Below are 14,408 nucleotides of genomic sequence, written 5' to 3'. Positions count from 1 at the left end.
TATATATATATATATATATATATATATGCATTTGTGTATGTATGTAGGTGACAGTATATATATATATATATATTATGAATTATATCACGGTACATTGAAGAGATGAACCGTCAGATACGTTGATTTGAAAGAAACAAAAAATTAAGGGAAAAAAGTAAAAAATATTTAAGCAAGTTTGTAGTAATATTCAAATTTTTTGATTCGAAATATTATAATGAAAATAATGTTAAACTACGAAATACATTATTATTATTCAATGGCCTTTATTACCAGTATGTCATTATTTCATGTGTAGAAAAAAAGAAAAAACAAAAAAAAATGTTATTAAACTAAGAAATGAGAAATGAAATAAAAGTGGGTGCAACTCCCACAAAAGAGAAAAAAAAAAACTCCATGTTTCTCAGATGTTAACAGAGTTGAACCCCTTTAGAGTGGAGTTAGTTCCGAGTTGTTAGCTTAGATCTGAATCTCTTTAATCTCTGTCAAGATCAGTGATTGGGATCTCTATTATACTTCGTAGTATTGAGGCGTGTCTTAACCAGGAAACAGTGAAAGTAATTTCACTGTTCCCTGGTCCTAACCAAATCACCTCATATTTTTGTAGCTTCTGATTGGATCATAGAGAAATTCTTTCTCTATGATTTAATAGCTTGTTGCAATTTAAATATTTAAGAGGGATCACTTATGTGAAACTTTTGGTTCAAAACCAAACCAAGTTGAGACATTCAACAGGTGAAGGGTATCTATAAACAAATTCCAATGATCATGTAAGTTAATACAATTATATTTATTTATTTATTTACAAACGTATTTTACATGGATAACATTTTCATAGAAATTATGTTCTAACAAATGGTCCATGAAATAAATATGAATCTAACAATTATAAATAACAATGTTATGTTTAAATACATAATATTTAAATTTGATTATACATAGACAAAATAATTATTTTACCAAAAGTACGATTTTATTTTGAATAAGATATTGAACTTTAATACTACATTACAATATGTATATATATATATATGCATATATATATATGCATATATATATATATATATATAATTTATATATGAATCACATGATTGAATCTCCACTGGTAATAATTAAATAGGCCTATATTTTTTTGAAAACTTTCTGAACTAGTATTCGAACCCAATACAGTATTTTTATTAATAAGTTATAATCTTAGTTAGAAATCAATTAAAATTTGTTTTAAAAATTTACAAAACAAACGAATACAAGCCTATTTCTTGAAATTCAGGTTTTCAGTTATTACAAACATGCGTGAAAAACATCTGAAGCTCTTCGTGGATAACTTGCACTGGCATATGAACCTCGTTTGGTAAAGGATACGCAAGATTCATTGCCCATATATCAATAAAATGCAGACCCATTCCTGAAAAAATTTCCTGTAACATGCGACGAAATTCAAAAAGCATACCGTTACTGGACATTGGAATAATCCCACCATAACCGTGGAATTGTGGGTGTGAAGTTTTGATTATGACTGGGGCGTCCGGACATCTGGCTCTAAAACGTTTAATCGCACTTTTGATATAAAGAAGTCTCTCAGTAAATGAAATACGAGTCCATTGGCAGTAATGAGCCCATGGACTTATGACTACTATATACTCACAATCGGATGACGTAAGGTTATCAAGTAAATCAGATTCGAATTGACCGTCATGAACACATTCTTTGACTGAACCTAACCAATATTTGTGAAACCTGAATTGAAAATTAATTATTCCATTATGCAACTGAGTATGAAATCGCGAATACGTTGTTGGTTTAAGGCCGAGAATCCTTAATAGCTCGTCAGCCCATTGTCTTGTTGTTGAATCTCCGGTAAAAAATACATGTTTCCCACGTAAACATTTTTTAACTTGACCTGCAGTCCATCGCTTAGTGTCGCATGCAAATGAATTCCACTTTTTGCCAGACCAAAATCCATCACTTAGTGGTAGGGGTAAATCTGGTCCACACGGACGCATGCTTATCACATCTCTGATGTTCTTGGCTTCACGTATCCACTTCACTTCTATAATAGTAGAAACAACAATGAACATTTGAAAAGTGTTGAAATCTATTAAAAATTAGAAACTGTATAAAATTAATGTTAAAGTTTTGCCACAAAAGTTAAAATCCACTGCTCTGCCTTTGTATATGTAAACTGATATTTTTATCAAAGGCTTGATGAAGATTTATTTTTATATGGTTCATAAATAAACAATTAATTAAAAATTTAACTTAGTGGAAGCGGTTTTTGCATAGGTTGTAGACCACGACGCATTCTCAAAACTTTGTTTTTTGGCAAAGCTCTTTAGTGTCGTGTCTATCTACCAAGGAGCGCGAGATTTAAATTAAAAAAAAAACAAGATGTTACAGCTGTATCACATCACTAATAGTCAGGGGCGTATCCAGAGATTCCGAAAAAAGAGTTGTGCGGTACCTCTCCCTAAATCCGCCCCTGCCAGTGCCAGTGAACTAAAACATAAACAAATAGGCCTAAAACACGTCATTTTATACAGTGGCGGATCCAGAAAGACCACCTTAGCCCCACCATGGAAATTTTATGATATGGCACCTCTAGATGGCACTATCAGACCTAAATTTGAATTATATTTTTTCTCCATTTTTTATTAATTTTGAAAACTTTAGGTGGGGAGGGGGTGGCAGCCGGCTCGATCCCCTTGAATCCGCCAGTGTTGTGTACAACCATTAAATAAATATAAATTCTAATGCAGAAGTACGTACTAATAAGGTTTAGTAGCTGACGTGTTATATTTGTCAAGTTTTAGTTTACACAACATCAGCTGAATCTGGCCATTCGAATTCTTACCGGATTCTTGTATTATCAGCTGTTTTGGTCCATTGGCGAATTGTACATAGCTTACATTCCTCGAATAAGAAAATATGATTTATGTTAGAACAAATTTATTGGAAATATATATAAAAAAATGTTTATATGTATACAAAGAGAAACCAAAAGATGTTAATATAATTATGTTTAAAATTGAGAAAAAATATATTTTCTCTAATTATATTAATGTTACTGGATAAGCTGAAATAATAGTGACACATAACTATATTTGTGTAATGTGTATTTACTATGCATTTGATATATTGATTTGGTACTTGAAAATATGTCGTACTGTAAAAATATATCAGCATGTTTCTCTCGAAGTTGATTGAAGATGGCGGCTTTAACATCAACACCACTGTCTTTCGATGTGAGTGTTACGAGAGAAGAACATGGAAGAGTTTTCGGTTTCTCGCAAAGTAAAGTGTTTCCACCGAGAGCGCCTGGCTCTGGGAATTCGCATTTGTTGTCCCACGTTCCAACAGATTTTACTTCACACAGTGTAACTTCAGAATCGTTGTTATGCGCAAAAGTGCCTGTCCAAAATACACGCTTTTCCATCGGCCATAAAACAGTCTTTAAAAAGTGAAGTGCTTCAAAAGTATGTACTAGTATAATGTTTATCTTTGTGATGCCCGTCCAAGCCGCAAAGAAAATAACTTCGTATGTGCCATTATTAAAGTCGATTACTTTTCCAACTATACTTGAATCAGTGCTTGTTAAAGTTGCAAACAAAAAATCGCCACCCCGCACTCGCTGTCGACCGTACTGATCATGCGCGTTGATAATTATGCTAAATGTTTCTCCTCGTCGGATAATTTGGCGAGTAAGATTAAAGATACTTTTCTTAACATCTATTAGCCCCATTCTGTGTAAATCACTTCCCCGTGTGAATACAGAAGGCGCATCAAGTCGCTGGTTTAAATTCAGGAATGATTATGTTTTGAGTTTCTGTGTTGTGCCAATTTCTTGGAATTATAAAAGACTTTTTTATATCAGTCTTAAACGTAGGCAGAGTAAGTAATGCCATCTGTAAAGAGAATAAAATATGGATTTCCAAATAATGAATATTTTCATAAGTTGAAAAATGGATTGTTCCATTATATGCTTTTATAATACACCTAAAAATAAAATAAATTCTTGTCATTTTGAAATTGTATAAAAAAAAAGTGGAACAGTTAATCTTCTTTTAGCCATCGAACACAATGTTGTTTTTGAATCCGGGTGTGTGAAAAAAAAGTATCATGGTTCTCCGTTATTTGCCGTGCGATTAGAACAAGTGTTGTTTAACTACGCATGCGCAGAATGAGTGAGAAATGAGCTGCTTTAATCGGATTTGAATTTGCCACGATGTCTCAATGACTAAGTTGGTTGAGGCGTCTGCATAGACAGGGAAGGTCTCGGGTTCGAATCCCAACTGAGGTAGCGTTTTATTACGAAAATCTCATTCTAACGAGTTTTCAGGGCAAACTAGCTTTCCCACCTCCGCTGTTGCTGCCTCAACTTTTAGGCGTCTTTTAAAAGTGTATGGTGAAATCATAGCCTATCTATTCGGACGAAACTCAAGTATCAAGCCTGCATTCTAAGCATACTTCTGTATGGATCACAAACATGGGTAACATCGAAGACAGGAACACAGATTAAACAGCTTACATATCATCGACGCTGATTTCCGGTCACTTAGGTGGCTCGGTCAGGTGCCAGAAAACCAAGGGTTGCTAGTTAGGCCGGTGCCAATCCCCCTCCCCCAGTCAGGCGGAAAACTGCCCCACCCTCCTCCACCAGAGAGAAAAACCACAATCCGTTGGGAAGAAAAATAATGTATATGTATGTATCTTCCAATAATTAGTAAACTCTAAATCGATTGAGAAAGTAAACGTAAACTGTTTAGGCTGTGCCAAACTTAATTTCATCGCGATGATTTTAAAAATGCTCGTAGATATTTTAAGCAACTCTGTGGGTTAAAGTACTCCTTTCTGAATGAAAACCCTAAACGCTTTTGGTCCTGGGTTAAAAGTAATTACAAGCAAACTGCTCCATTTTTGCTGCGTTATGGAACCACTAAAGCTGCTACTAATAAAGACAAAGCAACTATTTTTAATTTATTTTTTCACTCCGTTTTTACTGACATTCAAGTCACAGCCTTTCCAGAACTTACTCAATAGGTTCTCTTTCAAATAGTTTAGTTGATTCGAATCATGTTGAAAAACTACTCGCGGGTATTAAGGCCTCCGGCTGTGACAGGCTGAGTAACAAGGTCCTGAAATTTTGTGCCAAACCTCTTTCTCTTCCTCTTTCCTATATTTTTCAACTTTCTCTTAGTTCTGGAGTTTTCCCCTCTGATTGGAAACGTAGTAATATCTGTCCTGTTTTCAAATCTGGATCTCGTGTTTTAGTTGAGAATTAAATAACCTAATTCTTTATTACCTACACTTTCTAAAATCTTTGAAAAAATCGTGTTTTATTATATTTCTTCTCATATATCATCTGTTCTTAATCCTTTCCAGGATGGCTTTGTACCTGGTAGGTCGTGTCAGACCAATCTTGCAATGATGCTGTCTGTTGCCTATGAAGCATTTGATGCAAAATGTCAGTGTGACATAGTGTATACTGACTATTCTAATGCGTTCGACAAGGTCTGCCACGACCTACTAGTGCACAAACTTAAGAAATTTGGCATCTCTGGATCTCTTACGTATAATGGATTTACTCCTAACTGGCTGCCTGTCACATCCGGAGTCCCACCAGTATCTATTAGGACCTTTGTTGTTCACAATATTTGTCAATGATGTTCCTGATATATTCACATCTTCGCATTGCCTTCTGTTTGCCAATGACATCAAATTATTTCGCATCGTCAAAAACTTAAACGATTGTCATCTTTTACAACAGGATCTGGAAAGGCTGTATAATTGGTTTTCTACTTGGAAAATGTCTCTCAATCCACGTACGTGTCAGGTTCTTACATTATCTCTTAAGAAACTTTTAGTTAATTATGATTACAACATTAATGGTTCGTTAATTGAGAAGGTTAATGTTCAAAAAGATCTTGGAATTTACATTGATTCTAAGCTTAATTTTAACTAACATGTTGACTATATTGTATCCAATGGTAATAGGATGCTGGGCATATTTTTTTCTCTCTCTTGTTAAACCATTTTTTTATTTTTCATCTTCGACTTATAATTCTGTTTGTATTTCTCAATCAAATCGCATAGAACGAGTTCGATCCAAATTTATGTATTTTATTAATTATAGCAACGTTAATGCCCCTATTCATCTCTTACCACTTCACACTAGAAGGTGCACGTTTGATATGGTCTTCTTTTATAAATGTTTCAACTTGCTTTTTACTTGCCCACTTTTATCTTTATTTATGTTAAAAATACATAGACCCACTTTACGTAACACTGACTTATTCTCTGTTCCCCTTACCAGGGTCAATGCTACTAAACACGGTTTTATTCACAGACTCTCCTATAACTAAAATACCATTACACGTAACAACACCTCTATTGACATATTTTTTAACACTATTTCCACGTTTAAATCCGAAGTTGCTAATTCAGTATAGGCTTTCTTTAGTTAAGCTAGGGAACTCTCTTTATTGTCGATTTGCTTCCTTTGTATGTTATTGTTTGTGTCTTACTATATTTTATATATTGTATGTTTAAGACATCCTGTAATTGGCGATTCCGCTGTTGGATTTAATTGAAATAAAATAAAATAAAAAATAAATAAAAAAATTTGGTTTTTCTCCCCGACGGGGGTTGGAGGAACGCCTCCCTCCGACGCTCCGACGAGGGGCCCTGCGCCCTGCCCCCCGTCCCTCGCTGGCGCCGCCCTTGATCATATCAGTATTGATACTAGTAAACTGCTCATTGATTGCATTAGCAATGCTAATGATCAGTATGAGCGATTCCCGGTATATTAATATTTAAACTACAACTTTTCCTTAGGACTGTTAAAACTTTGATGTCATGAACATTTTTTCTAAGCCCCGCCCCTTGGATAATGTTGCTAAGGTCCTAAAACATGTAGTGTTTTCTTAGCACTCTTGTGATTGGTCAGTTGTTAAGTTTGATTGGTACTACGGAAAGATCCATCATTATTACTAGGCTGTGCTTACCAAGTAAAAGCTGAAGCATGCCATGATTCCTAGAATTGGAAGAAAACACCGCGATTGCTGACAACACCACATCCTGTATCTGAAAACCGCACTAGAAGAAAGGACGAGAACATTAAAACGAGAAGCTCTTAGTTAAATCTGATTAAGTAATAATAATAATAACAATAATAATTTTGGCTTATATAGCGCATTATGCTAAAGCCTCAATGCGCTTAACAGTAAAAATAAAATTCGGGGGAAAAAAATTAAGAAAAATACAAGTTAAAAAGGTGAGTTTTTAAAGCTGCCTTAAAATCATCAATGGAAGTTGCCTGTCGGATTGTAATAGGCAGGGCTTAAAGTGACCAAACGGGCAGCTGCATTCTGAACTCGCTGAAGTTTTGAAATATCCTTAGCTGGCAATCCATAAAGCAATGAGTTCAACGATCCAGCCTTGATGTTACAAAAGCATGAACGAGAATCTCTGTTGATCTAGGATCAAGGTACTTCCGGATACTCCAAATTCTACGAATTGACTGAAGCCCGGCTTTACAGAAGTTGTGTAGGCAAATTATGTATGTAAAATAGAGAACAAGTAATATGAAATGTATTTTAATAAATCATGAATATTAGTGACAGTTATCAATTGATTGATTAACACAAACAGAGCGTAAAAATAGTACTGTAAGTTGGATAAAGCTATGTATATCAAAAAGGTATAATACAATTAGATAACATGATAATGAAATACAAAATAGGCATAAAATTATTACTATTATTATTATTGTTTATAATTATGATCATCAATATTATTATTACTATTAGGCCTATTATTATTATATTTATCATTATCATCATAATTATATATTATGAGAATATTTTTTAAAATCAAATGAAAATTTATCATTCCTATAATAATTGTTATTCAGGTTTATTAAAGAATTTTATCTGGTTCTAAGTTAAGTGTAGGCCTTATGCTGTGGTGCCAGCAGGTAACACTCATCAAGACCAAACCCCAAGTCGAACACGACTCGTCGTACCAAAACAAAATCTTCAGGCATCAATACGCCTTAGAAAAAGAAGGAAGAAAAATGCACATAATTGCGCCACGGACCCTGATCGAAATCTGATGTTTATGGCCTCGGTACAGTATTATTCAAAATTTACTAGACATAAATACATTCCGGGAATGTAGAATACCAACATTTCAGTATTTTATACCTGGATGCCCGGAAATGGAACTTAAATTACCTTTTAATTCTTTCTATTTTTACGAATTGAGTAAAAAAACCCCAAATGATTAAATAGGTACCCGAAAATGAAACTTAAATACTTAAAATTCTAAAACTACCATATTCAACTACGTCCAACCATGGTTGGACTCAGTAAGAACATTTTGAGAATTTCAGATACGTTAGATGCCCAAAAATAGCACAAAAATAGTACAAAATTTACGATATCTACATGAGCCCCACCATGGTTTTGGGGTGCAGATGAGTTTTTCTTTTCTTTCTTTTTTTTTTAAATAAAATTAAATGACCTGACTTCAAGTAACAAACAAACCAGTCAACTTCGTCTGAATGTAGTAGTACCCACCCTAAGCTGTCTTAATTATAGTTTGCTGTAACCTGGATGTCCTCTTGGCGACAACAGCGGTCCCTTTGAAGTTGCTGAAAAACGCAGCAACTTTTCGACATTTACCACGTGTTTGGAAAAGGAGGCGTGGTGTGTGGGGGAAAAGACGAATTTATATAGAAAAAATTTGAAATTATTTTATTTTTACTGTAGTAAAGTATCAATAACTTAGGCCTATTTATCATGATTTGATTCAGCACGCAAATAATAATCTTTCGGCCCCTAAAGCTAGACTCAGAAATACCGGGATGGTGTCCGGCGGGGGATAGTTTTAGATTTAGATAAGTAGAAGATTAAATTAGTTCTAGTAAAACATTTCACTTGCTTTAGCAATCTTTATTCTGGCCCCGAAACCTCGACTCAAAAATACCAGGGGTGTGTCCGGTGGGGAATAATTTTTCCTAAATAATAATTATCTTATTATTTAAGAGCGTTACATGTTAAAAAGCTTTGCTTCAATTTAATTCTTTCATTTTCATATTTTCATTTATTCTTCTAGACATACTTTTAATTTCCTATTGTCCATACATGTGACTATGAATATGATATGTAATAAATCGAAATAGAAACTAAACGATTAAACATTTAATGTATATTAAAGCGGCTGTTTTTCATCATCTGCTAAGAAATAATTCAAGACCTACCACAAACATAGCAACTTGATAAAATTCTTAATGCTCATCCAGAGCATGACAAAATATTCATTTTTTAAACGAGTGTAAAAGATAATGTAATATACCGTACCTTGTGCAACATATATTTTATTTAATTGCATACGGTATTATACATATATCCCTGGTCCTCAATAAGCGGTCCACTAGGCAATTTAATTTGGCCCGTGAAGAAAAACAAAATAATGAAAAAAAAAATATTTAAAACATAAAATAAAAATTTAAATAAATACATTTTCAATAAAGTAGAGAAAAATTTAATCCCTGGGTAATGTGCACGGGTGGTTTGAATCTAGTAAGATGATATACAGTAGGCCATAAATAGAATAAATTGTTCTAAGCCCTGTAAACAAAACTAGGCCTATTAGAAAAACCCCCGAGATTGGTATATAATTTTAGCTGTTCTAAAAATTTAATGTAGCAGCCCAGTGGAAGTAAAAACTTTACCATAGACATGTTAACATTTTAAGGTCCTCATGCAAGATTTGAGACTCATGGTAGAAGAAGCCCATTGTTAACATAGAGGTAAACTAAATTTAGGTTATTGCAATACGTCTAAGGTATAATAATAATAATAATCAATATCTAAAGCCTAATTTTAATAACATCTAGGCGTTACCGTATGGCGTATTGGGTTTTATCGTCCATTCGTAAGCCTACTTATTTTACTTGATAATAAACAGCTAATGAAACAAAGAATCGTGCTTATAAAAATACAATTTGATTGTCCTGCAAATAATTCAAGTCATATAGGACTCTATGACGCCAAGTTCTGTCTCTGTTTTGTTCTGAGCATTGTGTTTTCGTCAATAGCTTTTTCCTTCAAGTCATACAGTATGAGCATCACCCCGACATTGTGCCGCCAAGTTCCATCTCTGTAAATTGTTTTGTTCATTGAGATTCGTTAATAGCATTTTTACTTTACAGGGAATAAAAAGTTGGTGTTTTAATAGACAGTGCTCATAACAATACATTTCGCTAGTCCTACATGCGTACTGTGAACTTCGGAAAACTGCTTGTATTTTGACTGACGACACAGAAATTTCCCGCTACCCAATTGGGTCATGACCACTGGTGTAGACCTAGTACAATTTGAGAAGTAGTTCCCTGTAATTTCAAATTGAAAATAGACCTATCTTAGCGGAAAGAGTTCACCCAGATGAAAAACGATTGCTTTCAACTCGGCTGAGATTATATTTGGCCCGTCAGATCAACTCTATAATTTGACCCTTTAAACAAATTAATTAAGAACCAGGGACATAATATTGTATCTGGAAACTCGTATACATAAACATCGACATTTTTTAAATATTGTATTGCATAAATTTTGTAGGCCTACTCGTGTGTTTATTAACAAAGAAGCATCTCGTTAATATTGTTATTATTTAATTACAGGCCATAATAACCTGTCACACTCACAATGATCAGTTTACATTCCATTTATCAGTGATATGAAAGTCTCAGGAAAGACTGCAAAATTGCAACAAAGAAACCCTAAAATAATCTATTTTTCTGCGTTATTTGTCAAACATAAGAGTAGAGCTTGTCTTTCAAGTGGGTAGAAATACGTTACCAATCGTTTCGCGTCATGCGGGACGGTCCCGCATTTCAAAGTGGTTTTGGTTGAAACACGCATTTTGCAGAAACACACGCGTGATCATAAATGTGTCACGCATTTAGCGCTGGTCTATGCGTGATAACAAATTACCATGAATTAAAAATTATAAGAAATTTGTTTGATTAAAAAGCGCTTTAAAAATTGAAATACTTAATTTACTGACGCGTTACTAACAATTAATCAGTATGCCTCATTTTTTTGTTTGTTTTAAGTAATGAAATGTTTTTGTACATAGTTCAGGTGCTCAAATTAAACATAATGTACATTAAAAATATTTTTGTTTATTTACTGTACCCGGTATTGTCAACATACTCCATGAAATCGTTTTGAAACAGCTTAAAACTGCTCAGATCGTCGGCAGGGTTACTCACCCCTGGACCCCCACCAGGGCTCCGCCTCTAGACCCCAGAGAGGGCCCCTGGGCCCCATGCCCAGCCAACAGTGTCACGCATTTAAAATCTCACAAGTTTGTAATGATGGAAATATCTCCTCTGTAGGTAATGTTATTTTTTTTTTTTTTTTTGTGGGTATCGTCGGATCTGGCCGGACCAATAAATATTGCTTCCAACGCGCCTGAATTCATAAAAAGTATTGTTACAATTGTAATAATGTGAGACATTTAAATGCCGGAAAATGGCACTTTAATACATAAAACTTCAAAAATTACTATATTCACATTATGCTCATGGATGAGGCTGAGGTGAGAAAATGTTCAGAATTGGGGAATGGTATTTTAATACTTAAAATTTATGTTGGTTATTTTTTAGCATTCAAAAAGGGGCACTTTACATTTTTTGTAACCTCTGAAGGATGGGGGTGCTATGGCACCCTGGATATGCCACTGCAACAATATCTTCCTTGTCTCTCTCTCCTTATCGGGCGGTTAATGAATATGATGAGATGACTTTTTTCAACAAATCTTTGTTTTCCATAAGTTGTGGAATGTACGGCCGCTGTGTGTTTAGATCCTTTTCTAATTGTTCAATGTATGTAGTCGGGGCCGTCCTTGCTTCCTTTTCCCATGGGTTGGTTCCCAGAAAAGAACCCTCGAAATAACTTCATTTTTGCTTCTGTAACAATGTGCAGCAAATGCTAATATAATTTTAGCTGTTCTAAATTTAATATAGCAGCCCAGTGGAAGTAAAAACTTTACCATAGACATGTTAACATTTTAAGGTCCTCATGCAAGATTTGAGACTCATGGTAGAAGAAGCCCATTGTTAACATAGAGGTAAACTAAATTTAGGTTATTGCAATACGTCTAAGGTATAATAATAATCAATATCTAAAGCCTAATTTTAATTACATCTAGGCGTTACCGTATGGCGTATTGGGTTTTATCGTCCATTCGTAAGCCTACTTATTTTACTTGATAATAAACAGCTAATGAAACAAAGAATCGTGCTTATAAAAATACAATTTGATTGTCCTAATTTCAATTACATCTAGGCGTTACCGTATGGCGTATTGGGTTTTATCGTCTATTCGTAAGCCTACTTATTTTACTTGATAATAAACAGCTAATGAAACAAAGAATCGTGCTTATAAAAATAGAATTTGATTGTCCTGCAAATAATTCAAGTCATATAGGACTCTATGACGCCAAGTTCTGTATCTGTTTTGTTCTGAGCATTGTGTTTTCGTCAATAGCTTTTTTCCTTCAAGTCATACAGTATGAGCATCAACCCGACATTGTGCCGCCAAGTTCCATCTCTGTAAATTGTTTTGTTCATTGAGATTCGTTAATAGCATTTTTACTTTACAGGGAATAAAAAGTTGGTGTTTTAATAGACAGTGCTCATAACAATACATTTCGCTAGTCCTACATGCGTACTGTGAACTTCGGAAAACTGCTTGTATTTTGACTGACGACACAGAAATTTCCCACTACCCAATTGGGTCATGACCACTGGTGTAGACCTAGTACAATTTGAGAAGTAGTTCCCTGTAATTTCAAATTGCAAATAGACCTATCTTAGCGGAAAGAGTTCACCCAGATGAAAAACGATTGCTTTCAACTCGGCTGAGATTATATTTGGCCCGTCAGATCAGCTCTATAATTTTACCCTTTAAATAAATTAATTAAGAACCAGGGACATATTATATATTGTATCTGGAAACTCGTATACATAAACATCGACATTTTTAAAATATTGTATTGCATAAATGTGACTATGAATATGATATGTAATAAATCGAAATATAAATTAAACGATTAAACGTTTAATGTATATTAAAACGGCTGTTTTTAATCATCTGCTAAGAAATAATTCAAGACCTACCACAAACATAGCAACTTGATAAAATTCTTAATGCTCATAGAGCATGACAAAATATTCATTTTTTAAATGAGTGTAAAAGATAATGTAATATACCGTACCTTGTGCAACATTTTATTTAATTGCATACGGTATTATACATATATCCCTGGTCCTCAATAAGCGGTCCACTAGGCAATTTAATTTGGCCCGTGAAGAAAAACAAAATAATGAAGAAAAAAATATTTAAAACATAAAATAAAAATTTAGATAAATACATTTTCAATAAAGTAGAGAAAAATTTAATCCCTGGGTAATAATGTGCACGGGTGGTTTGAATTTAGCAAGATGATATACAGTAGGCCATAAATAGAATAAATTGCGCCAAGAATAATCGCTGGGTACCGTACTTTTCGTGGTCCTGTTCTAAGCCCTGTAAACAAAACTAAGCCTACTAGAAAAACCCCCGAGATTGGTATATAGTTTTAGCTGTTCTAAAAATTTAATATAGCAGCCCAGTGGAAGTAAAAACTTTACCATAGACATGTTAACATTTTAAGGTCCTCCTGCATGATTTGAGACTCATGGTAGAAGATTGTTAACATAGAGGTAAACTAAATTTAGGTTATTGAAATACGTCTAAGGTATAATAATAATCAATATCTAAAGCCTAATTGTAATAACATCTAGGCGTTACCGTGTGGCGTATTGGGTTTTATCGTCCATTCGTAAGCCTACTTATTTTACTTGATAATAAACAGCTAGTGAACCAAAGAATCGTGCTTATAAAAATACAATTTGATTGTCCTGCAAATAATTCAAGTCATATAGGACTCTATGACGCTAAGTTCTGTCTCTGTTTTGTTCTGAGCATTGTGTTTTCGTCAATAGCTTGGTTCACGTCGAACTTTTATCTAGATATACATCCACTTAACTAGTTAAAAGTTCGACGTGAACCACTTAATTATAGCTAGTTAAAGGAATTAAGTCACTTAAGTTAAGTGACTTAACTTTACTAGAATAACGGTAAATTAACTTGCTTAACGGTAAAGTCGGCTCGGATTACAAGGACACGATTACGTAACGTAGGCATCTAAGCCAGCTTTGTTGTATTGTTCCACATTATCATCTTCTGGCTGGCAACAACGTACTTCAACAATGCTAACAACAGCATCAAAGTAGTCTCATTAGTCTGGTTTTCAGAAATTATTTGTAATATTTTGGGTAAACACCCAGCAAACGTCCGTTT

General features: G+C 34.1%; 1 protein-coding gene across 1 annotated transcript; it reads right to left on the bottom strand.

Moving 5' to 3' along the window:
* Positions 1-1,151: 1,151 nt before the first annotated feature.
* LOC117107815 (NXPE family member 1-like) lies at positions 1,152-3,750 on the bottom strand. Its single transcript, XM_033249596.1, has 3 exons — positions 3,162-3,750; positions 2,849-2,907; positions 1,152-2,047 (listed from the first exon to the last, which is right to left on the bottom strand). Exons 1-3 carry the CDS (start codon positions 3,734-3,736, stop codon positions 1,272-1,274), a joined length of 1,410 nt encoding a protein of 469 aa, XP_033105487.1. The 5' UTR covers positions 3,737-3,750; the 3' UTR covers positions 1,152-1,271.
* Between the last annotated feature and the right edge of the window lie 10,658 nt (positions 3,751-14,408).

The sequence above is a fragment of the Anneissia japonica genome, unplaced genomic scaffold, assembly GCF_011630105.1.
Source record: "Anneissia japonica isolate Jap-2015-1 unplaced genomic scaffold, ASM1163010v1 scaffold287753_len344599_cov186, whole genome shotgun sequence".
Classification (NCBI taxonomy): Eukaryota; Metazoa; Echinodermata; class Crinoidea; order Comatulida; family Comatulidae; genus Anneissia; species Anneissia japonica.
Note: the sequence above shows the minus strand (reverse complement) of the source record. Positions and strands in the feature narration are given on the sequence as shown.